Source organism: Cololabis saira, chromosome 17 (assembly GCF_033807715.1).
Source record: "Cololabis saira isolate AMF1-May2022 chromosome 17, fColSai1.1, whole genome shotgun sequence".
In the NCBI taxonomy this organism is placed as follows: domain Eukaryota; kingdom Metazoa; phylum Chordata; class Actinopteri; order Beloniformes; family Belonidae; genus Cololabis; species Cololabis saira.
In genome coordinates this window covers 24410444-24434879 of record NC_084603.1, presented here as the reverse complement: position 1 = coordinate 24434879, position 24436 = coordinate 24410444, and the positions used below count along the sequence as shown (strand labels likewise).

Here is a 24436-nt window from a genome sequence, read left to right as displayed (position 1 = left end):
AAGTTCTTGACATCTTCTTGCTTTTCAGAAACATGCAAGCATGACATCACCCTCTTTGGAACTTCTGATCGGGTGTTAAGCCCAGAATGAGGTTAATGAGTCTTTGAAAAAGCCTTGCATGGTGCAGTTTTACTAAGAAAAACAATGCGTGACGGGTGAAAGAGTCAGAGACAGGATGACAAATTCTGAAGTTCAACTCATCTGGATGCACCAAGCACAAACAGGTGAACACATTTTCGCCTTTCAGTGAAGATGCAGCCAGTGCAACACAATCAACACAAATGCCATCATAAAGGATCATCACTGCTCATTAATATTTATCATACAAGATTACTGTTGCAAACAGCGCCATCTGAATCAGAGTGCCCGGTATCAGCAAAAGTCACCAGCTCCACACGTGAGCCCATTCCTCCACATGAAAGAAAATTCTCTGACAACATATTGAGCAAACACTCATTCACACAGAGTAACGCTCCAGTGGTGCCAGCGGAGCAGCGCAGATGAAGCCACCAGTGAGCCCAACCAGCCACTCGTCCGTTACCTTTCTCTTTTGTTCCCGGGACGCTGCTCTCCTGCTCTTCCTCCGCTTCTCCTTCTCGTCCTCTAATGCATTCACATCCACTTCCCCCCGATTCTTCTTCAATTGGGAGGCCGCGTGAGCCATGATAGGTAGTGAAAAAACCACACACTACACACGCGTGCCTCGCCTGAAATCCTAGAGAAGTTCAAGGGCTATAATTGACAAAACCAGGATCTCAGAGGAAAAAATCGGGGTAGAAAAGGAAAGGGGGGGAAAGGGAAGAAAAATGCCCTCCTTGAAAAGGAGAATGGGGAAGAGTAGGTTTCTTTTATGCAAGTGTGTATGGAATATCCTATGTGTCCTCTCTCTTGTGGCTGTTGCGCTGATGTGCGCTCTCTTGTTCTTTCTCTTGTTTCTCCTAAAGTGATGGAGCGATGGGACAGAAGAGGCAGCAGTTTCTCCTCATCTCCTCTTCCTCCTCCTCTTCCTCGTGTTTCATCTGCTGGCAGTGTGAGAGGAACACGTCCCAGAGAGGTGAGGACAAACCGGATGGAGAGAAAAGACACACGAGCATCACCAGCACAGAGGTGGAGGGAGGAGATAGTGAGAGGGAGGGACCAAGAACGGAGGTGGAGGCAGGGAGGGTGCGAGGGGAGCCGTTGCCGTGGTAACAACGCTGTTTGGTCCATTCCGTCTTTTGTTTTTCATTTCTCTTTTTATGTACACTGACCCCTGCTGTGTGTTGTCTGGTGCTGTACTACGGAGAATGTGTGCGAGACTGTGTCTTTTGGTTCAGATGTGTGTTTATGTGTGTGTGAGTGTGTGTGTGAGAGATGCAGTGTTAAGGAGGTAAACTGTGTATCTGTGCATGAATGAAGCAAAGGCATCGTTTACACCAAAAGGGTAGGAAACGGCGGTGGGGAGCAACGAAACAGGTGTGTGTCTGCTATTATCACACAATCACAGACAGACAGACAGAGATAGTCAAGGAATGAACGGGATGAATGTGGGCAAAGGACACAAATAAAGGCAAAGAAATATGATGTAGAGGCTGACTAGTCCACCCACACATGCACTCACACACATATACGCACGCACCACACAATGCATACCCACATGCATGCAGACGCAAGAAGTGCAGATTTGATTGTTCAAACACTGAAACTGTGCTTAAATTGTGAGTTAATCTGATGACCTAATAACTCAGTGAATGACATCCCAGACCAAAAACCATTTAAGCGAATGAACAAACCAGTCAACACTTGATAAATGATTTAATGAGACTAATTCATGAATAATTAATAACTAATGGGTTAATGCTCATTTCCCTGATTTCTGACTTCCAGTGGCTCTCTAACTTCGGCGTGGCCAACCCATCTGGGATCACAGATGATGAGGAGGTCAAACAGGACCGGGGGAGCTTTTGTTTCACCAAAATCGCTTTGTTAAAAATAGAGGAGGATGAGAACAAGCAGGAAGAGGGAAAAACGAGAAGGAAATAAAGGGACAACAAGAGATTTGGTTTTTTTTTTATAGAAGGAATGTGAGAGGTGAAACAGAGAATGAAAAAAAAGGGTCTTAGTCAGGATGTCCTTCACAACGGCCGTGCTCACGTCAGATACACCAGCGTGGAGACAGATGGAGCACGCAGCAGCCATCTTTGTGTTCCTTCCCCTGCCCCCTGCATGTCAGATACACCTACAAGTGTGGCTGGGTCCTCTCGATACAGAGAGGCTCCCTCATTACATGCCTGTCTGCTTTCTGCTAGATGTACAGAATTTGTTCATGGCTCCACATGAGCATTTATACTGAACGGGAACCATATGGAGAGAACGTGAGAATACAAAAAAGGGACGGTTGGGCTCTGCTGCAACAGAAAGAGGGGAACAACCCTCCTGGGAGAGATGACAGGTTTAGGCAGTGGACACCAGTCATGTAACAATATGAGCGTGAAATTCCCTTTTCTCTGTCTGAAATCTATTCATCCTCCCCACTTCATTTTTCTTCCTTTTCAACCACAAGCACCAGCCACCAGCAATAAAAGGGGGGCTGAAGTTGACTTGCAGCCCCCATCATGCATCAGGGGGTGTCACATTATGCCAAATTATCATGCGGTTGCTAGGCGAGGACCAATAGGGTGGCTTTAGGAGGACAGGATGGATGGATAAGGAGCATGGAGAGGTAAGAAGTGGGATTGAGAAGGGAGGGAGCGGGGGTGGGTGCTCGTATGGAAGTGTATATGGATGCATGGAAAGACACGGCATGTGTGCATGACAAACAAATAACCATTCTGAAAGGAGGGGAACCCTTATGAATATGCAGACATAAATTAAGCCCAATGAATCACAATTGGAACATTTCGGAGCAACAATATAAAATACAGTAGGAACAAACATAGACACCTACTTCACTACATATAAACACAAGCCTATATCAGCTGCCAGTGAGGTGTTTTGAACATTTATCTCAAATAAAACTCCATTCACACTTCAACAGCCAAAAGAAGACTCTTGTTATAGTAAAAGTGACTGCCAAGGTCCGATATTTCAGACACCAGCATTTTGCAAGCACAGGAAAATAATGACTAGTACAATGGTTGGCTTGTGGCCGGTGAACTCCAGCAGTGGAGTTTTCCAGGCACTGAGCCATATGCAAGAATACAGCCAGAGTAAAACACAAAAGACAGAAATATACATATATACATATATATATATATATATATATATATATATATATATATATATATATATACATATATATATAGTTAATTGGATCTTTGCATAAAAAACAACCACATTTCTATATAATCATCAGTATTCTCCAACTATTTAGTTGGAGTTGTATATCATATTTGATTCATTATTTATTACACTTTATTGATGACAACAATATTTTTTTTCAATTAATATCTTAATTATGTAGGTGATGGACAGGTTTCAAAAATGTTTGTATCAAATTCAAATTAAAAGATCACACTGTTAAATTGTGTGATTCTAACTGTATTGACAAAACTGTTCTTGCGTTGATATTGTGTTACTTTAAAGACATTTGACAATATTTTTAAGACTCGTGGATCTATTGTTTGTCTACTATCTAGTCGCCTGTCCAGTAAGACTAAAGTAATTCGGATGATATCCATGCTATGATTGTCTATCCATCTACAGTATTGTCTATTCTAGCTTATTCTTGTTGAGTGTGACGGGGATCTGCTGGAGTCCGTCCCAGCTCTATTCAGATGAAAGTCAGGGCTACACTCTGGACAGGGTCCAGAGAAATTCTTATTGAATAAACTTGGGATTTCCTTACTGCTCTTAGGAAAGAGTGTGAATGATGGTTTCCCTTGTCGCTTGTAACCAGTTCAGGGTGAAAGTACCCCACCTTTCATCCAAAGAATGCTTCCAGCATCCCCCCACACTTGAACAGGATAAAGAGAATGCAGCTTAAAAAGAAACAGATGGCAGCATAATGCAATGATATATGTATATTGTTTGCTTGTTACCATAAAAATGGCATTATGCTGCTTGTACAGTTTTAAAGTCTGATTAGACAAATGTTTTTTATATCCATCCATCCTTTGTGATGATAAGTATCATTACCATAATGAATCGATCATGAATCTCTGTGCTTAGTAAAGAAAAACATCTAGTGGTTAACAGGACTTGCATACATTTTATAATCATAAATATTGAAGGCAGGTACTCTATAAACCTTCATGTGTACATGAACCTTCACTGAAACCTCTTTGTTTGGCTCCCTGCCTTGTCCTGAGAACTGTCTCCCTCTGCAACAACTCCCACGTGTGGGACGTGACCAATAACAGCATCACCTCACACAGCATAACAATGTCTCCCATTACTTTTGTTTTCTTAAACTCAGAGGTAGCAGCAACAACAGGCAAGAAGCCCATAGAAACAGTTTTCTCATCAGTGTACAAAGCTTTTTTTCTTAATTTATTTATTTGACTTTCTTAAGATTAGTATTTATTTATTTCTTGGTGAATAAAGAAAGTGAGGGGGATATGAACGGGGGGACAGGCAGAGACAAAAACAGCAACCGTCCCAGGTCTCTAATACTGACTCAAGACCACTGCAGTTATTTGTCCTCAAAAGTGTTTGGTGAGCATGTAAGTGAGTGAGTGAGTGAGTGAGCAGGTGTGTGTGTCTGTGTAAATGTATGTGTGCAAGGTGAAAACAAGGCTTTACCTGAACTGCACCAAGAGTGGAGGCATAACCACGCCACCCCAGAGACCAGAAGCACACAAGAAAAGATGAGCAGACCTAGGCAACCAGCAGCCCCCACGGGGGACCAGAAGAAGGAAAGAAGGAACTCCCTCGCCAGCAGGCCCCGCCCCCTCCCAGCAGGCAACCGAGGGAAGCCCCGGGCGGGGTCCCCCACGGCCGTGGAAACCCAGCAGCCGCCCTGATGCCCAAGGTGGAAAGCCCAGAGCCAAAAGGCATGCCCAGCTGCAAGGGCAGCACGGGGGGGGGAGCAAGAGTGAGAACCTCCAAACAAGGAGCCACCCAGACAAACCCCAACAGCAAAGAGACTCAAACCCAGGCTGGACAACAGATACACCAACATACACCCACTGACAAAGACATGGACTATCATTCTCTCAGCACCCTCATCTCCCCCTAGAGGCCCGGCACAGCCCAGCAGCCCCCCCGGGTGGCACAGGGAGCCCACACCCGGGCCCGGCTCTCAGTACCTCCCCTGGTAGCATAGCACTTTAACTTTAAACCCTCAGCACTTTAATCATAACCAGCACTTTAACTTACTCTGGCACTTTACCGCCTAAACTTTTAACTCCTTAATGTGAAACTATGTGTGTAATGTATTCACTATTGTAATATATGTAAATGTCTGTAAGATTGTGTAAGTATTAAGATTGATGTGTCAGGTTGTTCTCCTGTTCCTTCTATCTTAAATAGAAGCAAAATAACAAGAACAGAAACTTTTTGCACGCTTTTGTTCTAACTTGTTGTTTAACTTGTCTTTCTTTTATATTTTTAGCCGGGGGACTGCCAATGGAAACTAGCTCTGTAGCTAAAATTGGGTGCATTTGCATTTTTAATTCTAAATGTATATGAATGTACACTGTCCCTTCCCAAATAAACTGAATTGAATTGAATTGAACTGGTCCCAAGGCCCAACGCGGGAAACACGGAAAAAATGTTTTTTATATCCAACCGTCTTTTGTGATGATGAGTATCATGACCATCATTAATCTATCATAAATCTCAGTGCTGAGTAATAAACAGCATCTATTGGTTAACAAGACTTGCATACATTTTATACACATAAATATTGAAGGCAGGTACTCTATAAACCTTCATGTGTACAGGAACCTTCACTGAAACCTCTTTGTTTGGCTCCCTGCCTTGTCCTGAGAACTGTCTCCCACTGCAACAACTCCCACACGTGACAGGACCAATAACAGCATCAATATCAGTGGCCTTTATAACCTCACACCGCATAACAATGGCTCCCATTGCACTAACAAAAACAGACATTTGTAGCATCTGGAAGGTCTTGACCTGAATGTTTTACACTGAGGTTACAAAGTAACACATTAGTAATGACAGATACAACAGGGCTTGGAAAGCTGCAGTTTTTGTGTAGTGATGCTTGCAAAAGGTGCAAATGCATTAAAACAAATTTCATGTCTTTTTCTTCCTGGCCATGTCACAGATTATTTCATTTTCAGATATTTATGCAGCGCTGCTCTTAACTTTACTAAAGTTCATCCACGTGATTCATTTATAAGCACATACAGAGTCACTGCCCAGCAGTTGCAGTTCATTAATGGGCAAATTGAAGTAGTATGTGATGTCTTGCAGTACATACACATAATACAGTTCATATAAAGAAATAAATAAAAACAGTTGGAGTTGTAACCATTGTGTTCCTGGTTGTATGTCAGTCTATGCACAATCTTTGTGCTCTGCTGCTCTCTAGTGTTTGTTATCATCATTATTACAAAATACAGTGGTCATTTTGAAGTAGTATCGTTTGAAGCCTTAAAAAGACCAAATATTTAACCACATTACCACTTTCAAGCAGGATGAATTACATCATTGATGTATTTATAAATTATTTACAATATATGAGTGAATTTCAGCTTTTTCTGTGAGTCCATGTTTGTGGATGGTAAGAATAAAGTGTTGATGGAGCTTTTAGAAAAAAACGCATTAAAGAACCACATAGTGCTTGTTCAAAATGAAGCTGAAAGATGTGTGATGGAGTGACAGCTCACATGAGAAGAGAGCTGAACTATGAGGGCAGTGTGTGTGGGGAGGTGTCTATGATATGAATAAATAAATCATTAAGTATCAGCCTTGCAGAATCAAACGGTGTGAAGTGTGCAAGAATGTTTGCAAAGCTGAAGGTGATAGCTGAGAGCAATATTTGCTGTTTTATTTATTTTTTGTTCGTTCATTGTTGTTTTTTTAATATAGCTCTTCATCCTTTTACATGTGTGTCCCAAGTTACATTAACTAGGTCTCACCATCACACATGCACATGCATATGCTCATATGCCATCAAGATTTCTTATCCCCCTCAATATCCTCCATGCTTCTTGACTCCATGAATTAAATTATCCTAATGTCTCCCGCCCGGATAAGTATAACCCAGTTAGCTACCAGTAACCTACCTAAATATGTGTCACGACCAAGCAGCCCCCTGAAAACCAGAACAAAATGTTCTTGCATAGTTTCCCCACTGAGGGGCAGACGGACATTTACGATCAGAAGTATCCTTACACACACACACACACACACACACACACACACACACACACACACACACACACACACACACACACACACACACACACACAGACACACACACACACACACACACACACGCACACACACACACACACACGCACAGAAGAGGGCAGTGTCTGCCCTTGGCTTTGAAGTTAAATGGTTGATTGACTGTCTGTCTCGAGGTTTCTTCTTCTTAGGTGGTGCTGAGCATTGGTAAGCATCACTTAATGTAATATGTAGGTAAGTAACCTACGAGTAATGTTGTCACAGTCCAAAAGAGCGGGATTACAGGATGGATTTGATCAATTAGATTAAAACCAAGCCCCGATTTCTCTTTCCGCAGATTTAACTAATGCTCTTTAGTGCTTTTAAAAAAATGAGAGTTTAGTGTATAAGACACGTGCTTCCCTCCACCTTTTTTTTTACTATAGCAGTCACAAAAAAAGATCAGAAAAGGTGACATCCAGCAGTTCACGTCTCCTAAAACCACAAAGGGAAATAGGATTTTCCCTGAAATATAAATGATTATAGTTACTGGCTTTTACAAAGCCAGTAAGAGTAAGCCATGTCAAGAAGAGTGCAGTATGTTTTGTTCAAAACTACTAAACAATACAGTAGAACATGTGTGCACATCCTGGCTGTGTCATCAGGTGATAATCCTTGGAATAAGCGAAAATCCTCCCAATATCAGCAAAAACAAGAAAATATATGTGTTTTCTCTTCCAGATAATACCTGTAGGCTAGCATTAATTCCATCCGGTTATTCAAATAAAATAAAAGCAGGAACACACTCAAATTTTGACTGAGAGCTTCCAGTACTCAATGGGCTGATAGTTTCCTGGCTGAAACAAGTGTTGGTGTGATGCTGACGGTTGTGCAGAAGGGGGTAAGTGATCCCCTTTGGGTTTTACAGGGAAATGACAGCAGAAGAATAAACAATTTCATGGTCTGTTGGGAACAGTAATACATGGCCTTGCACACGCACATCACGCGTGTTCCTCTTCGCAGGCTTCTTCATATAGGCATACTGTACTGCAGTGAGTCATTTCATCAATACACAATACAAATGAGGAGCTTTGAAAATACAGAATATGTGGATGTGCAGGAGAGTGAATTCATTTTTTCTGCAATGACAACCCCCAAACCCTGAATATGTTCAAATCACACATTTGAACCTCCAGTTACATACAGTACCCTACGAAAAGCATCTTCCAGCGCTCAATTCCTTGCTATGATGTTTTTGCAGTTTAATCATGTTCTATTGTCCAGGAAATCGGTTGATGACTGAATGATCACATGTTCTGGCTGAGCGGAAAGTTCAAGCATAAATAAAACAGTATTTCCTAATGGATCCCATTTAAAGAGAAGCAAAGTGGTTTTTAATTAAAAATACTGGCAAATATAGTGCTATACTTTTTTTTATGATTTCAACAGGGGGTTTATAAATGAAATCAAGAAAACAAAGAAAGATATAGGTGTTATTTCTGACAAATCTTAGACCCCGTCCACACGTAGCCGGGTATTTTTAAAAACGAATATTTCCCCCCTCCGTTTATAAAAAAATTTGCATCCACATTACATCGTTTTTTAAAAAAAACCCTTCCACACATAACCGAAGATCTGCGTTTTCGACCACATTCATAAGCATTCTAACCTGTAGATCATCTGCGGCTCCCGAGGAAGCTGCATCTCCGCGGCTCCTCCGCGGGGGCTCCGCGGCTCCACGGGCTCCGCGGGCTCCGCGGGCTCTACACCGTAGGGCTGCGCGTCGCCACGTACCCTACGGTGTTGTAGCCTCTGTGTCGGTGTAACGCAGTAAACGGTGGGCAAGAGCAGAGACCATTTATTTAATAAATAGCTGGGAGAACAGATGCTGGATCATCTGTAGTAAACAAAAGTCGCACGTCAGAGCAGATTTGTTGTTGTTTTGGCGCATAATGTGACGTTCGAAAACGCAAAACTCCGGTTGTGTGTGTCTACACGCATCTACATAAACGGAGTTTTCAAAAATCTTCACTTTGCCCGGAGTTTTTTTAAACCTTTGTTTATTTGCGTTTTCGTGTGGATGACAGGTCAAAACGTAGGAAAATATCTCCGGTTTAGCAGATATCCGCAGATATCTGGCTACGTGTGGACGGGGTCTTAGCTAAGCTTGAGAAAAAAACTTTTTCTGCTGGTCAATTCTACTTTTTCTTTAATGAAGTCGCTTAACCGTGCGATACAAAAACTTTTCATAGGCTTGAAAACTTCATATACGATAACACGTTCAAATTAAAGCAATAAAAACACAAACGTTAGCTCAAGACTTTAAACACCTCGGTGTAATTTATAAAGGCAACCGAGTTGCTTGTGTGTAAGAGAAACATAAAATATGTCAAATAATACCACTTCCAAGCCACCAAACCTTTATTATTCTGTTGCCAAAGGGATATATCACGTGATTTATGAGTCACACATAACTGAGGGTTGTTGGAAAAATCATTCTTTTGATCTTGTTTCTAAAAAAAGAAAAAAAAACTAAAAGCCAAACGTGTTTTTCAGACTGTACTTTGTGTGCTGTGCTCTGTGATTTGGAGTCTGATCAAAGGCGAGCACAGTGCCTCCCTCACAAGCGGAGCAGTGGAAGCCACCAGCACCATATGTGTGTGCCCATCAGTGGGTCTACATACCATATGCCTGAAAGTGCTGGTGTAATGCTTTCTGTGTGCCAATCATCTCAGTCTATCTATCTATCTATCTATCTATCTATCTATCTATCTATCTATCTATCTATCTATCTATCTATCTATCTATCTATCTATCTATCTATCTATCTATCTATCTATCTATCTATCTATCTATCTATCTATCTATCTATCTATCTATCTATCTATATCTATCTATCTATCTATCTATGACAGTTACTGCCATAGCAATAGGAGCTGGGTATTACAGTCTTAAAGCCTTGTTACACACACTAAACTGCTGGGCAGTGGCAAATCCTCCACAGTGTCACGTTTCCCCGTCAGGAAGGGGATCATAGAGATGTGCCAAGAAGCACCATGCTTGGGGAGCCCTGCTCACTCTGGCGCGGTAAGCCAAATCTATATCAAAGTATCCCCCCAAACACACACGTACACAAACACACTCAAATCAACCACCTGGAAAGTCCTGTCAGAGCCCTAAAACCCCCGAGTGTCACGTTACTGTCTGAGTGAACTCACCACCGAGCTTGGATGAAGAGATTCATACATGCTTATGCACACTTGTGCTGTTGGTCAACTATTTTTTGAACCATAAGAGAGATATTTGCAGAAAATATTCATCATAATCAATTTTTCTGGTATCACGATAATAATGATAATAATAATAATAATCAATTTTATTTATAGAACGCTTTTAAAAGATCTCAAAGACGCTTGATAAAAAAGTATGCATGTATAATAAAAAATAATACAATATATATTAACAAACCTGTTTCAAAAATGTGCATTCAGTGATTTCATGTAAAGATATTTATTTTTCTACATGCACACATTCATCCTTTGTATCTTTTTCTTTGTGGCAGGAGATATTTCTAGTTTCGTCTCAAAGTAAATGTAAAGTGAGATTAGACTCAAGATTGAAGGCTGGAATCAAGCCTGGGTTTTCCTGTAGTAACCTCTGGCCTAGTAACTGTAACAGCTAGGACTTTATATCACACGCAGGCTTCATTTTCAGTCACTGGATAGAAGAGGTCAATGGTCAGCCAGAGACGCTCGTCATCCAACTCTTGGTAATGGAGATGTAGCACTACTACGCTTAGCTCATTCCACTTCTTGTACAGTGCTGCCAAAAGGTCGACGTGCTGTTTGATATTGAATCTGGCTATAGAATGGCATGAAAAGGTTACTGAGAGAGTTTATTGAAGTTTTAATTGGATGTAAATCAGCTAATTGTGTTAGCACAGTAACAGCAGAGCAGCAAATTCAGCAAGCATATACATGACATACCTAAAAAGTTAACAAAGTCTGGGTCAAAAGTATTGTATTACTCCATCTTTCCTACACCTTTGCAATGATCACCATGCGCAAACACTCGCATGCACGCACTCACTGGATGGTTTGAAACTTAGAAAGAGGGTAGGGCAACACAGAGGTTGTCTAAATGTCACGTATGCACGCCAACCATATCATTAAGTTCAACACTTACAATACTTTTCCATCACATTCAGTTCCTGCAGATACTCACACGGGCTCTTAGCAGTGATCTAAACCTATTCAAGTTACACACTTGATGTGTGCTCAAAGTGAAGACCGATTGAAAAATAATTGAACAATTGACTCAAAAGCCATTTCACGTACAGGTTTTTTTCGTTCATTATCAAGTCCAGCTTGAGCAGAGATGCCCAGGCCTCCCTCCGTTTTGCCGCCATTTCTACCTCTATGAGGGGATGTTGCGTTACCAAGCCAACCAAAAGATGTTATCACTTCAGCAAGTTCTAACTCTACCCAGAGGTCTCTGTCCAGTGAGACATGTCCAAAACACCTCTGCTGTTAGGCTTCCAGCATCCTCACCAAACCAACTCAGCTGGCTATTTTTGATATAGAGGAGCCCTGGCTCTGAGGAAGAGATAATACAAAAGGCAATTTCAAGCCATATAAACTGGAAAACCTGTACCACTGACCACTCCTGGAAACCTGTTTGTAAAATTAATGACAAATGGATGCCCCAGGCAGAGTGCAACGCGGACTGGAAATGTGTCTCTCTTACTGGAGGCGAGGGAAACGCAGCTCTCACTCCTGTTGGACAGAGACACAATACTCAGCTGCCCAGGACCTGATACTCTGCAGTCCTGAGGCGCTTCCCACAGAGAACCACAAGGGACACAACAGGGAACATGGTCAGAGCCTCTTTCCAAGTCCACAAGACACACGAAGACCGATAGAGCCAACTCCCGTGCCATTGGCTGTTGATAAATCTTGACAAAGGACTTTAAAATAAACATGAATAGGTGTTTTAATTTTGCTTAGTCAAAATTGAACACTGGGAGAATAAAAAAATGTATGTATTTAAGCACTGTAGTTCCAAACACCTGAATCATTAAAAGAAAATAAATAAATAAATGAATAACGTTATAGATTAAAAGGGAAACATCAGGGAAATTCTCCTATGAGAGTCAGATAATAACCAACTGAATGCTTATCAATCAATAACAGCCTTCTGACCAGAAACATTTTTACATTTGCTGTATTGATGTTCATAATGCTGAAAGCATTGTTTTTATTTCATCTTAGGTATGCTGCTCACACCACAGAGAGCTTGTGCTTCATTTTATCACTGAAAGTAATAACATGCAGGCATATTAGGAGGGGGGAGAATTTATCAGAGTTGTCCCACAAAAGCCACAAAGCTGCAAGATCTTGCCAAGTGTGATAAGCGGACCCAATGCTCCTCACGCTCTCCTACTCATTTCACTACAGCCAGCCCATCCCCGCCGCTCCGACTTGACAGCTGGGGCCCCAGTCCCACATCAGTGGAAATTTCCCGAACTGTCACTCTGGCGATTGCATACTGAGGAGAGTACAGCTGGAAAGGCCACACACATACACACTCTCAATTCACCCTCAGACAATTGTCCACAGTCCCCACACGATGGTTGTCACCCCAGCTCCAGCGCTTAGAGGGAAAATTTGTCTGGCCATGCATGTACCTTTCTATCTCAAACCCCTACTGTGACTCGCCTGGGTTCACCCCTTCATAATGCCTCGTCACCTTTTTGTTGCCGGAGTTCAACCTGTCATGATAACTCAGGGCCCGGAATGAAAAGGTGGGGGTTAGAGAAAGAGATGGAAATCCCCTATGTGGGGGTCCTTTATGAGTCTTTATCTGAAATGTGAATATTTCGCATTGACCGAATTTAATTACAGTCAGACTGACCACCTGTAAATGTCGTTTACAAGTGACAATCAATTGAACATTGATTAACTTCTTCCTCCCTTGTGGAGACCGTGTGTACCGAGTCTTGTTATGTTGGCTATGAAAGATTGATCTAGCATGATCTAGCATTTGTGATGATATTTCTTTCTAGATACTATTTCAAGTGGATAAGAATAGATATATGTTTTAAAAGTTTTTCTAAATGTAATTCTGTGCTGACCATTAATATTACAAGACTTGCTATGATGTATTTGCGAATTACTCCAATTTTGAGGCAGTGTCAAGGTTATTTAAGAGAGAGAAAGAAAGAAAGAAAGAAAGAAAGAAAGAAAGAAAGAAAGAAAGAAAGAAAGAAAGAAAGAAAGAAAGAAAGAAAGAAAGAAAGAAACTAGGGGAGCATTAAAGGGTGGATAGGAGATGTTGGAAGGCAACAGATTAAAAAAATAAATAAATATTTCAAAAGGTACAACCTCCTTTCTTCAGGCCTCCAAAGCACACAAACAAGCAATACCTGTTCTTGAAGTTACGCACAACAATTCAATATTGTTGTTTTAAAAACCCTGTTGCCTCCATAGTTGATCAATAATTGTTGTTTTTTTCTGTTTGTTTGTTGGGTTTCTTTGGCATGAAAGCGTTTGCTAACCTTTAAGTCCAGTGTTTATTCCTTCCAATAAATAATCAATCCCCACCAAAATGTCCAAATGCTAGTGGAAAAATAAAAACACCCCCTTTGGGATTCCTAAAAGTGACAGTGAGAGAAAGTGTAATTATAAGGCATTACTGGGCTAAGAGCCACATTCATAAATACCCATCATGGTGAACTCCAGCACACATTTCAATATTTTTTTCACCTCAATGTCTTTCAAGTTAGTTGCATACAAAAGCTGCGAGGACCCTGTTTAACCTCACTTCACCTTTGTTTACCTCCACATTCACTCATCCAACCAACTCATAAATAGGTTAACATTGTGCTGAAACTGCTCTTTTAGCCGTGGGTTTGCCACTCAGTGGGAAGTTACATAAGTAGGCCAGCTCTCATACAAGTATCACACACTTGTTGTGCTCTTAAACTCACCTTTTCAACTCTTCGCATCTTCAGTTAATCCTTCCTGTATCTGACATGGTCCGCAAGTTCACCCGGTGCCAGCAGGGAAAGCCTGTCTGAGGATGTGGACCAATCTAAGATGGGACAGTAGTAAGAGTGTGCAGCCCTGCCCAACGTACGACAGCTACAAGCACCAGCAGGGGCTTATAGGCAGTTAATCAGACAAGTGCTAATCTGGTTAAGAGATCAACAAATGAGCCTCTCCGTCCTGAAAGGAGGACACGACCCCAAGGACAATAGAGCAGGTCAGGGCCATTGTTTAGGAGAACAAGAGGAATGACAGAGAGGGGGTATTACTGTCATAATTTGTATCGAAATGAAGGTTGAGTTTACAGACAGAATATCAATCTATGGGAGTTTCTACTGGAGTAATTTGTTTTGGACGGATCAATAACGTAAGTTTAAGGTCTGAATGTGTCAAATAGTGTCAGTGTGATTATTTTATAGTGTAATTTCTATATTCTATATGTTTTAACTAACTGTAGGTAATACGACCAACTGTTCTGTCTAATAAATGGCGTCTAGACATCGTACCCTTGCGAAATGTCTGAGTTTGGGGAAAAAATACAAAAAAAGACAAATCACAGTGGAAGGCAAAAAGGCGGAGACCACTAAAGGGGCTTCCAGATTCTCCACACCTCTTCTTGTCTCCATGGAAACAAGGACGGGCACACTGAGCTGCGAAGAGACCGTCGCGAGGGAGGAGGAAAAAGATGCGTCCAGCAACTGGAATTTCACAGACTCCAGAGCAGACATTATCACATCTCCTGGGATCAAAGTGTTGTTTATATGCTACAAATTCGGGGCAGACAACTCAGTGTACACCTGATGCCTCCTGTCTTTCAATGTTTGTCTTTTATACTAAAACAAAAAAAACAAGTGTAGTTGGAGGAAACAAAGATATGTGCCAGACTTAACAGAGTTTGGCATATTTAACTACTGGCTGAGCTGCCAGTCACTATAACCCACTTTGAGGTAACCAGCACCGCTTGCTCGAAGAATAGGTCACATTTTGACGTTTTAAACACATTTCTGGGCTTGGCTGGAAAAAGTAAAAGCCATTATTCTTTAAGGTACAGAATAAAGATACAGGCTGTGCTTTTGATTCTTATACAGTAGCTCCCATAAAATAGCTGTTACTTAGACTTCTTTGTTGTCAGTCACGTACAGCCTGTGTATCTGAGAAAAACATGATATAAAAGTGGTATTTGCTCTAATTGACACACAAATAGTGGCTGTTAGGTAACAGTCTGAAAATTAAATGCATAAACTGAAAAAAAAAATAGTTGCTGACCTCTTTTCAGTGAGAAGAAAACAGCAGCTCTTATTAAAAACATGTTATTACACCAGACCTTTTTTTCCCACATAGCTAATTTATTCAGTCTTGTGCTTTGTTTCATGCAGCCATATGCTGTTGTACTCACATACAGTGATGGATGATTTGCAAGAGAGAATATGATCGAGAATCAGTTTCCGAACCAGACAGTGGAGGTGACCAAATGAGATATGAGTACCAAGTGGCGTCTTTACTCAATCAAGAGCAGCAAACACCATCCTCTTTGTCTGACCTGCATCACTGCTAATGTTTTTGTTACACTTCAGAACCAATAAGCAATAGGAGAAACTTTAAAAACACATATCTGCAACTTTCACCTCACCTGATGTCAGAAATAAGGTTTAATAAGTTGGGTGTCAAGAAACAACATGAGTATCTAGCAACTAGTTAGGTTAACTGCTAAGAAGTCAACGTTACGATCAAGATTTACTTTGCTCAATATTTCCTGCAAGTAAAAGTATAAGTATAAGCATAGTAAAAGATGAAATTAAACAAATATTGAATAGTTGTGATCTTCAGGAAGTCGGGCTAGACTAAATTATAAAGAGATTATGTTGTTCAAATCACTGCATGAACTGAGGAAACCTCCTCCATCATCAGTAAAAGGTTTCTCACTTCCACAATTGTGATTTTAAACTTGCGTAAAGGGATAATGTGGATATTAGTCAAAGTGGCAGGAAAAATTAAGACATTTGAAATCAACTCTATATAAGACTCATCATTGTTGGAATGAATCACCTGTTGCCTTTTGAACAACAATGGGCTCTATGGAAGAAGACCTGGACAATTTTAAAGTGAATAGAAAAACATTAAAAGCCAGACTTTTCTGCGTCAATATCCTATAGATGTATGAGACAAAACTGGAGCTTTTCAACATTATTCACAGATGAAAAACTGAGGCAATCAAAGAAAAGAACACAGTACCTACTGTGAAACATAATGGGGATTTTGTTATCTAAAGTGTGAAGGCTAATGCGGTATCTTGGAGCCAAACATAATACACAAAGTCGGGAAGGTCAGGTTCTATTGCAGGTCATGTGTCCTCCAATAGGAAAATGAACCATATCAAAACACTCAGCCAAAACCATCCAAGAATGGTTGATATGAAAAAAGAAAATCCTACTGAACATCTATTGAAAGTCTAGAAAATGCACTGTGAGGAAAGCACCTTTCAAACCGGAGACAGCTAGAGCAATTTGCTCCGGAGGAGAGGCACAAAATACCTGCTGGCAGATGCAGGAGTCCCACTGAACGCTACAGACACCACAATTTGGCACTTGATAGATTGCAAAAGGTTGTGCAATAAAATCTAATAGCATCATGTTTATCCATTTTCATGTTTCACAATATAAAATACAAAATCTAAAATTCAAAGCCTGATTTGTGTTAAAAAATTGAACAGATAATGATGAAAGAACTGAGTTTTTTCACTTATTCAATTATTTTCAGACCATGCCAAACCACATTCTGCTGATCTTACAGCAGCTTGGTTCTAGAGGTCCACCTCTACTTTTCCCATTTAGCGTTGGTTTTTCTGGTGTAACGTAAACCGCTTATTTTAAACCTCTCTCAAGCTACCTGTCTTCTCTGTCCAGGATGTGTACAACCATCTTAAAAGTGCCCCTTATCCTTCAGATGGAGATGGACAGCTGAGTGTTGAGCTGGTTATCCTGAGTAGTGCCATGTGTTTGTAAAGTTGTTGTTTTTTCTAGTTTCTTCTATGTTAATGTCTATGTTATGAAGGTGTTATGAAATACAAAAATACTGTAGGACAAAGAATCCTCTATATTGTGGAGGAGCAGAAAAGCAAGATCTTTACAACAGTCTTTTTAGTTTCTTTAACCCTACGGGAGGTCATTAAAACAAGAGTTGAAATAAGACAATGATGAAGTCACCCAATCCTGGCCTTCCTATGAGTATTCATATTATAACATCAACAAAATGTAATATCATATTATAGTTGTCTTTGTGCTATTGGCATTTAAATACAGGGACCAAATGATGTGAACATAACTGAATGTTGTTTCATAATGTTTACATTTTATTTCGAAAAACTCCTTTTACCAGGAAGGGGTTGTGCATGAAGAGACATTTTCACTCTCATACAAATTCAGACACACACTCCGGGGGCCTAGTTAGAGTGGGCTCGCAGGCAGGTTCCAGATGCCACACGCTGGGTCGAGTGGCTGCTCACTGTGTTGAGGAGTGTACAGACAGAGAGCTTGGCATTAACACACACATTCCCACTGCAGATTTGTCAAACTTTAGACAACCACATCTGCCCATCGTGTTGCAGAGACACAGAAAGATAAATGCAGTATCCTACTTTGTCACCTCCTCCTCTACATCTCAGGTGTTTAGATTTGTCAGCAGGTAGAGTGACAGGAGCTTTGATGTTGAAACCATAGACTGTGTGAAAAGAACCGGACAAACATTGTTTGAAACACCCACAAGTTTCTGCAGAGAAGATTTGAAGCCCATACAGTATTTAAGAAAGAGTGATTAAACTCATACCTTGCAAATCACGTTAAGTTCACTAAATGTACATTATGTGGGCAAAAATATTTTCCCACGCCTGCTAATTATTGAATATTTTAATCAAACCAGTTGTTTCAAGTGAAGAATCTCGCCATACAGACTCCATTGGTTACACTTTGTTTTGAAAAGCCCAAAGTTTGCTCCAATGATCTGCTGATTGTAGCTGAAGAACTTTACATTTCCACTGTCATTAATGTAAGCATACAAACTTTGTGGCAGGAAATTCATGGCAGATCCATGCAATTCTCACATCACCCAGTCCAGTGGCAATCTTTGGATGAAGTGGTGTGAAGCACACCGACACAAGACTGTGGAGCAGTGGAAACACCCTCTATGGAGGGATGAATCACACTTCTCTGTTGGGAAATAAGATGAATAACCCTGTTCTTTTTTTTCCAGATGCCAGGAGATCATTACCTACTGTACCTGATTGCAGTAGGCCATGTATGAAGTTTGGTGTATGAGGCATAATAGTACGGGGCTGTTTGTCAGGGTTTTGGCTAAGCCACATATCTCCAGCTTACCAAGACAGTTAGGACAAAACTATGCTTCCAATTTTCTGTGAATAGTTAACAGAAGGCCATTTGCTTTTTCAAAAGGACTGTGCCCCAAGTGTTTTTAAAGAACTGGACTGGCCCAAAAAGAGCCCTGACCTTCACCTCATTGTGCACTTTATAGGTAGAGCTGGAATGGAGATTGCAAGCCAGACCTTTTTTTCCAACATCAATGCCTGACCTTATAAATGCTGTGCAGAATAAATGGATGCACATTCCTACAGAAACACCCCAAACTGTCATGGAAAATCAAGAGGACAGGAAGCTCTTATGGCTTCAAAGGAGGGACAAACTCCTTATTAAAGCATATGTGTTTCAATACAGTGATTTGTGGCTTTAAATGAATCTTACCTCTAGATTTGGGATCTGGGTCCTAGTGGTCATACAGGAAACTGCACATATACCAACTTGGACGGTGACAACAGCGCAGCAAGCCAGATGTATCCCTTCAGTAGAAACAATGCATCTATGTTTGTGCTTGTGTGAGTTATTGTTTCTTAGCCAGTGGGTATGGACATCACCCAGCATATGTATGAAAAAACAAGCTTGTATGCAGTCTTGAATGTAACACAGGAAAGATGAAGAAGGAAAGAAGTGAGGGGAAAAGTGGCAGACAGCGGTACAATGGGAGGTAGAAAGTGTGAGGAGAAAAAAGGAGGTCAGACGGTGGATAATGTTTTATTGCACTGAGCCAGAGTGCTTGAAGGAAGATGATTCTGCTGTGACTTGAAAAGCAAAGAAACATGGCTGGGATTGTCTGAAATGAGCAGGAGCAGTCAAATCAAATAACATTATATGAGTTATTAAAAACATTATATATGTTTTTAGCTGCTTCTACTTGGAAATTAATAACAAACTGTCAATCTTAGTTTTGTTTCACGCACTAAACTGTGGTTTTAAAAGGTTCAAAGAGGACCATTTTCATGTTAACCAACCTATTTAATTGCATTTTCTGTCCCATAAACCATTGTTCCTTTACATTCTCTCTGCCAGTTGTAGCCATGCACACCCGGTCTTTAATCATCTCCCTTGGAAATGTGGAGTGTGCAGTGAGAGGCACACCCTGATACAGATTATCAGCTGCCTGACAGCTCCAATTAGCTGGTATTGTACTATAAAATATGACTCTAGAACACAGATCATCAGCCTTCTCTAATCGCAGTCTGATAACACTGAAGAAAATGTCTTCAGTATTTTATCAGGAAGAGTTTTCGTATCATAATCTAACAAAAACAATGTGACAGGAGTATTGCACTGAAGAGAGTCACCAGAAAGATAAACATACAGTCTCGCCTTTAAAATTCCCCTCACCAAGAAGTCACATTTTTAACCTTTCTAACCTGCGCTTAAGATGTTTATGTGTTATATATCAAATAAATGCTGTGACTGAATTCTGGTGAGAATCTACACAGCGCCAGAAAGACGAGGTAAGACAGCTCGACTGATGCACATTCAGTACTGGAAGGAACCATTCCCCAGCGGGTGCAGGGTGAGGCTTGATAGGATCTACTGTGAGGAATCAATGAAACAAAAAGTTAGAGGAAGCTACACGGAGATGTTAGGAAAAGCTAAGGGGAAAAGCTAGTAAAAGCGAGCCATCTAGAAGCTGCCATCTGTGCATTGCTGCCCAGCAACTTCAGTCTGGCAGAGAGCTGTTAAAATTATTGATATATGATCAGACACTTCTCCTCTTTGATCAAACAAAGAGATGCAGCTTCAGCTGAAGATTAGACGCTTTTAATGACTGTTTTTTTTCACGCTGATTTGGCTCAGGCTCTGTGAAATGATGACGAGATGCTGCAGATCATATATTAGATAAGGGAGGAAGTACAGTTAATTATGTAATAAATTGGATTTCTCCTATATTAATTTGATGAGGTAGATAGACAATATACTGTATCTTTAGTTGAAACCTTAACCACTGAATTATGCCAACATTACATATGTTTGCAGATTTTATTCATACAAAGTTGCAGGGACAGCTAAGTCATCCGATGATGGATAGAAAGGATGTGGCTACAGTACATTACCGTGTTTATGGATATTAATTCACTCGGTGAGGAAACGGGTACGTATATGTTCATAGTCAAGTCACTTTAAGGCTATGAAAGGTTTTACATAGCAAAAACTTAAAAATGTACAATCATAGAAACATACAACTACTCATAGGTGATTAATTGGGGGAATAAGAAATGTTGTTAAATGACAGTCATGAACACATGTTTGTTTTGTCTCCAGTGATTTATTACTAGTGGTGATGAAAAATGAATAAATAAAATGGAACAGATAGCTGGTTCACTGCATAGCATCCTGTCAGCTACCTCTCTCTATGTCTCAGCATATTAGTCATTCACAGTGCTGTGTAGAATCAATACTAATGCTTTTTCCATACAACTCTAACTGTGACTGTGCTGAGAAAGCATACAATTAGCTGCTACTTTCAGTTAGGAACAAATATTTCATGTAAAATGTCTTGGGAGATTTAGCACACATTGACAGCCTTGTGCTGGGCTGTTATTAGGCCTATTATTATAAACTAGCTGGGTGGGTATGTTATTGAAATTGGCAAAAGCTTCCAGCTGCATAACTTTGTAGCACATAAAAATATTGATGCTACCTCTCAGAGATTATGCAATGTAATATACATGTAAGTGGAGTATCATCATTTGTATATTGAACTGTACGTCTGGTAATGCTCTGGTAAACTGTAGCAAAAGTCTAGGACTGCCTTAAAAGTCACTTATCCAAAAGGATGGTGAAAGCCTTGTGGTATAAATCAGGCACTGCAAATCAGGACCAGTTCAAACTGAGCTCAATCAAGAAAAATACGATGGGCGTGATAACAATCAACTTACATAGCATTTCACACTACAGAGACATCATTTGGTGATCATGTTCGCAATCTGTTTCAGACCGCAGCATTTTGAACATTTTGGTTTTCTGTACAACTTTTAGATTTGATTGGTGGTTTATAAAATTGGGACACAGCTGCAATCAAATTACAAGATTTGGGTTTGAAATTTCAGTCACTGAAGCTTCATCATCCATCCGTCAGCCAAAGATTTTTTTTTCTTCACACAATGATTCTTTTTCAACATCAACTTCCAACAGTTTGAAGATTTTATATCACAGCTCCAAATTACAAAAAATCTCACCTAATTGAGCCTTTATCTCATATCAAGGGGAAGGTAATGACATTCTCAGTAGATACAGGCGACAGTGCAGTCTTGATTATTTTGGATCTGCTTGCCTCCTTTGACACGGTGGATTGTAATAGCTTTTTATCTCGCTTTGAACACTAGGATGGCATTATGAGCTTCCTTTGTCTGGCTCCTATCTTGAACAAATGACTTTTTCTGCATCCATTGGCCGGTTTCCTTCATGTTCTGCTCCCATCTCTTATGGGGATCCTCAGGGCTCTGTTTTGGGACTCATACAATCCTGCCTATATACTGTATATGATACTACTGGGTATGATACTACTACTAACATTATTAGAAGATACAACATCTCCTTCCACTTCTATGCTGACGACATCCAGCACCATCTTCCACTAAAATCTTTCTGTACAGCCACTGTTAGAGGAATTGAGGATATTACAAGTTGGAAGTGATTTACAAGTGTTTAACTGCAACAAAATCCAACTTACAATCTTTTGACCCACAAATCCTGAAATGCTCAAGTTGGCAAGTAAGGTTGCCTAGCTTCAATGTTTAAGTTTTCCACTTAAAATCTCATAATTATCCTTGACACCGAGCTTTCTCTCAGAATCAAATTTGCAGTGCTGTTAAAAGTAGATGTTACAAGTCAACTACATGCTCCTATTTTGAGTACATTTTTGAATTCAGGGATGGTCCAAAATAATTAATTATAAGCTCCTGAACTACTGAAACAGAAAACATAACACTGCAGTCAACTATTCTGCAATTATGATGTTTTACTAAACCCAATCAGGTGGTGCCTAAATCTAACCATGAGTAATTTAAAAAAGAAATTCTGACATTTATATGTCCTCTTATAAACTTTACATTTCTTTTTTATATTTCATTGTGTGGTAAGATGATGTTGTGAAGTACTACCCTGTTGGTTGGAAAATGACACTCCAGCAAATCTAGAGCATTAAAATGAGACAGCAAAGAGAATTGACCAAGCCCCTATTACGTGAGCGAAAATAACATCCATTACTTAGGGGGGAATTAAATGAAGCCAATTTCAAGATTAGTATTATCTGTTGCTACCTGACAAACTCTTATTGAATCAACTTGGTGGTACAATTGCAAAATCCGTCTTACTGAGATAGTTATAAGTGATCAATAAATGGTCAAATGTTTCAGTTGAGATAAGGGTTTCACCTCACACCAAGCAATAACATCAAACTGCATATTTGCATCATAATTTAACTTGAATAAGTCCATGATGATGATTAAAAGAAGGTTTTGGTGAAAAAAAATCTGTTCTGCACAGCTTTCAGTTGCGCTTTCCACTAATTTCCCTCTCAGTGCATCTCTATGTGTCTGTGCCTTTTAAGTACATCTCACAATCAATGCTAAAACACACACAAAGATGCAAACAAGCTCTGATGAATGACATTATCAATCACAGCAATAGTGGAACATAGAAGGACTCAGCCCCTCCCTGTCCTGGCCAGCGAGGAGGATGTCTCCATTGTCTAATCACACTAAGGGAGGAAATGGTTTCTTTTTGTTCATTACAACTCCGTCCCTGCACATGTACAGAGCTGTATTGAGCTGACAATACTGTTTCATTTTGTAATTTTGACTCAATCTTTCTTTTTTGGCTGGGATCTTGTCTTCCCACTCACTTTTACATAACATCCTCCTCAGTGACTGTAAAACCAAGTGATTTCTAGAAAGTTCTTCCATGCCATATGTTATCGTATTCAGGTACAAAAAATGTAGTCCAAAAATAACGACAAAAAAAACATCAATATTTGGCATCTTCCTTTTGAGTGTTTCTTCCCATTAGATTGTGTTTCAATTATTGTACAGGTATTATTTAGCTGTGGGGATGCCCTCATTGTTAGACCTGCATAATTCAGTCATTTGTGATGGATGAGGCCATTACAAAAAGTCCCAAGCTGGTAAATTATGACTTGGCTTATTCTCTGTGAGTAAGTTGGTCCATCTGGGACGAGCTGAGACTCTGGATGTATACTGGTGTGTGCTGGGCGAGACAGGAAGGAGATCTCAGCAGTGATTTATTCATGACACAAGTGGGTGAAGACTGAGTCTTCCTATCTCCTCCCTGCTCCCTCAGCTCCCCTTTTAACACCATAACATCATTCTCACATCTCCTGTGCGCTGCTGAATCTCACTACAATGCCCACATTTGACCCGCCTCCCCTGTTTTTCTGCCCACTCATATTAGTCACATTAAATCATCAGCAGGCAGGGACAATTCATCCTACTTTGGGACTACTTTCACTGATGGATCACATCAAATTGATGGTTAATAACCTCAAATAAATGTAATTAAGTCAGAGTTTGTATTCTTTTAATGGTTATTTTACATCTTGCCTAAGAAATGGACTGAAATAATTGGCACTGCATGACTGGTTGACAACTCACGTCTGGTATATATACAGTATGAAAATGATATAAATTAGCAAATGATGTCCATAGAAATGTACATTTACCAAAGAACTGGCGTATTATATTCAACAAATACCATATTTCGACATCCATTACCCTT

The 24436-nt window shown here is 40.2% G+C and overlaps 1 protein-coding gene across 26 annotated transcripts in view; it reads right to left on the bottom strand.

Annotated features, from left to right (window-relative positions):
* Positions 1 to 24436, bottom strand: part of LOC133463999 (ankyrin-3-like) — a 136011-nt gene that overhangs the window by 97476 nt on the left and 14099 nt on the right. For 15 of the 26 annotated variants that reach the window (XM_061745885.1, XM_061745892.1, XM_061745890.1 and 12 more), the window contains exon 1: positions 542 to 972. The exons of 1 other annotated variant lie outside the window; for it this stretch is intronic. In XM_061745885.1, coding sequence (XP_061601869.1) covers positions 542 to 664 — 123 coding nt within the window. In that variant the 5' untranslated portion in view covers positions 665 to 972. Of the gene's footprint in view, positions 1 to 541; positions 975 to 14266; positions 14396 to 18327; positions 18332 to 24436 lie in introns of those variants that run through there. 10 more of the 26 variants (XM_061745877.1, XM_061745883.1, XM_061745903.1 and 7 more) reach the window with 5 other exon arrangements.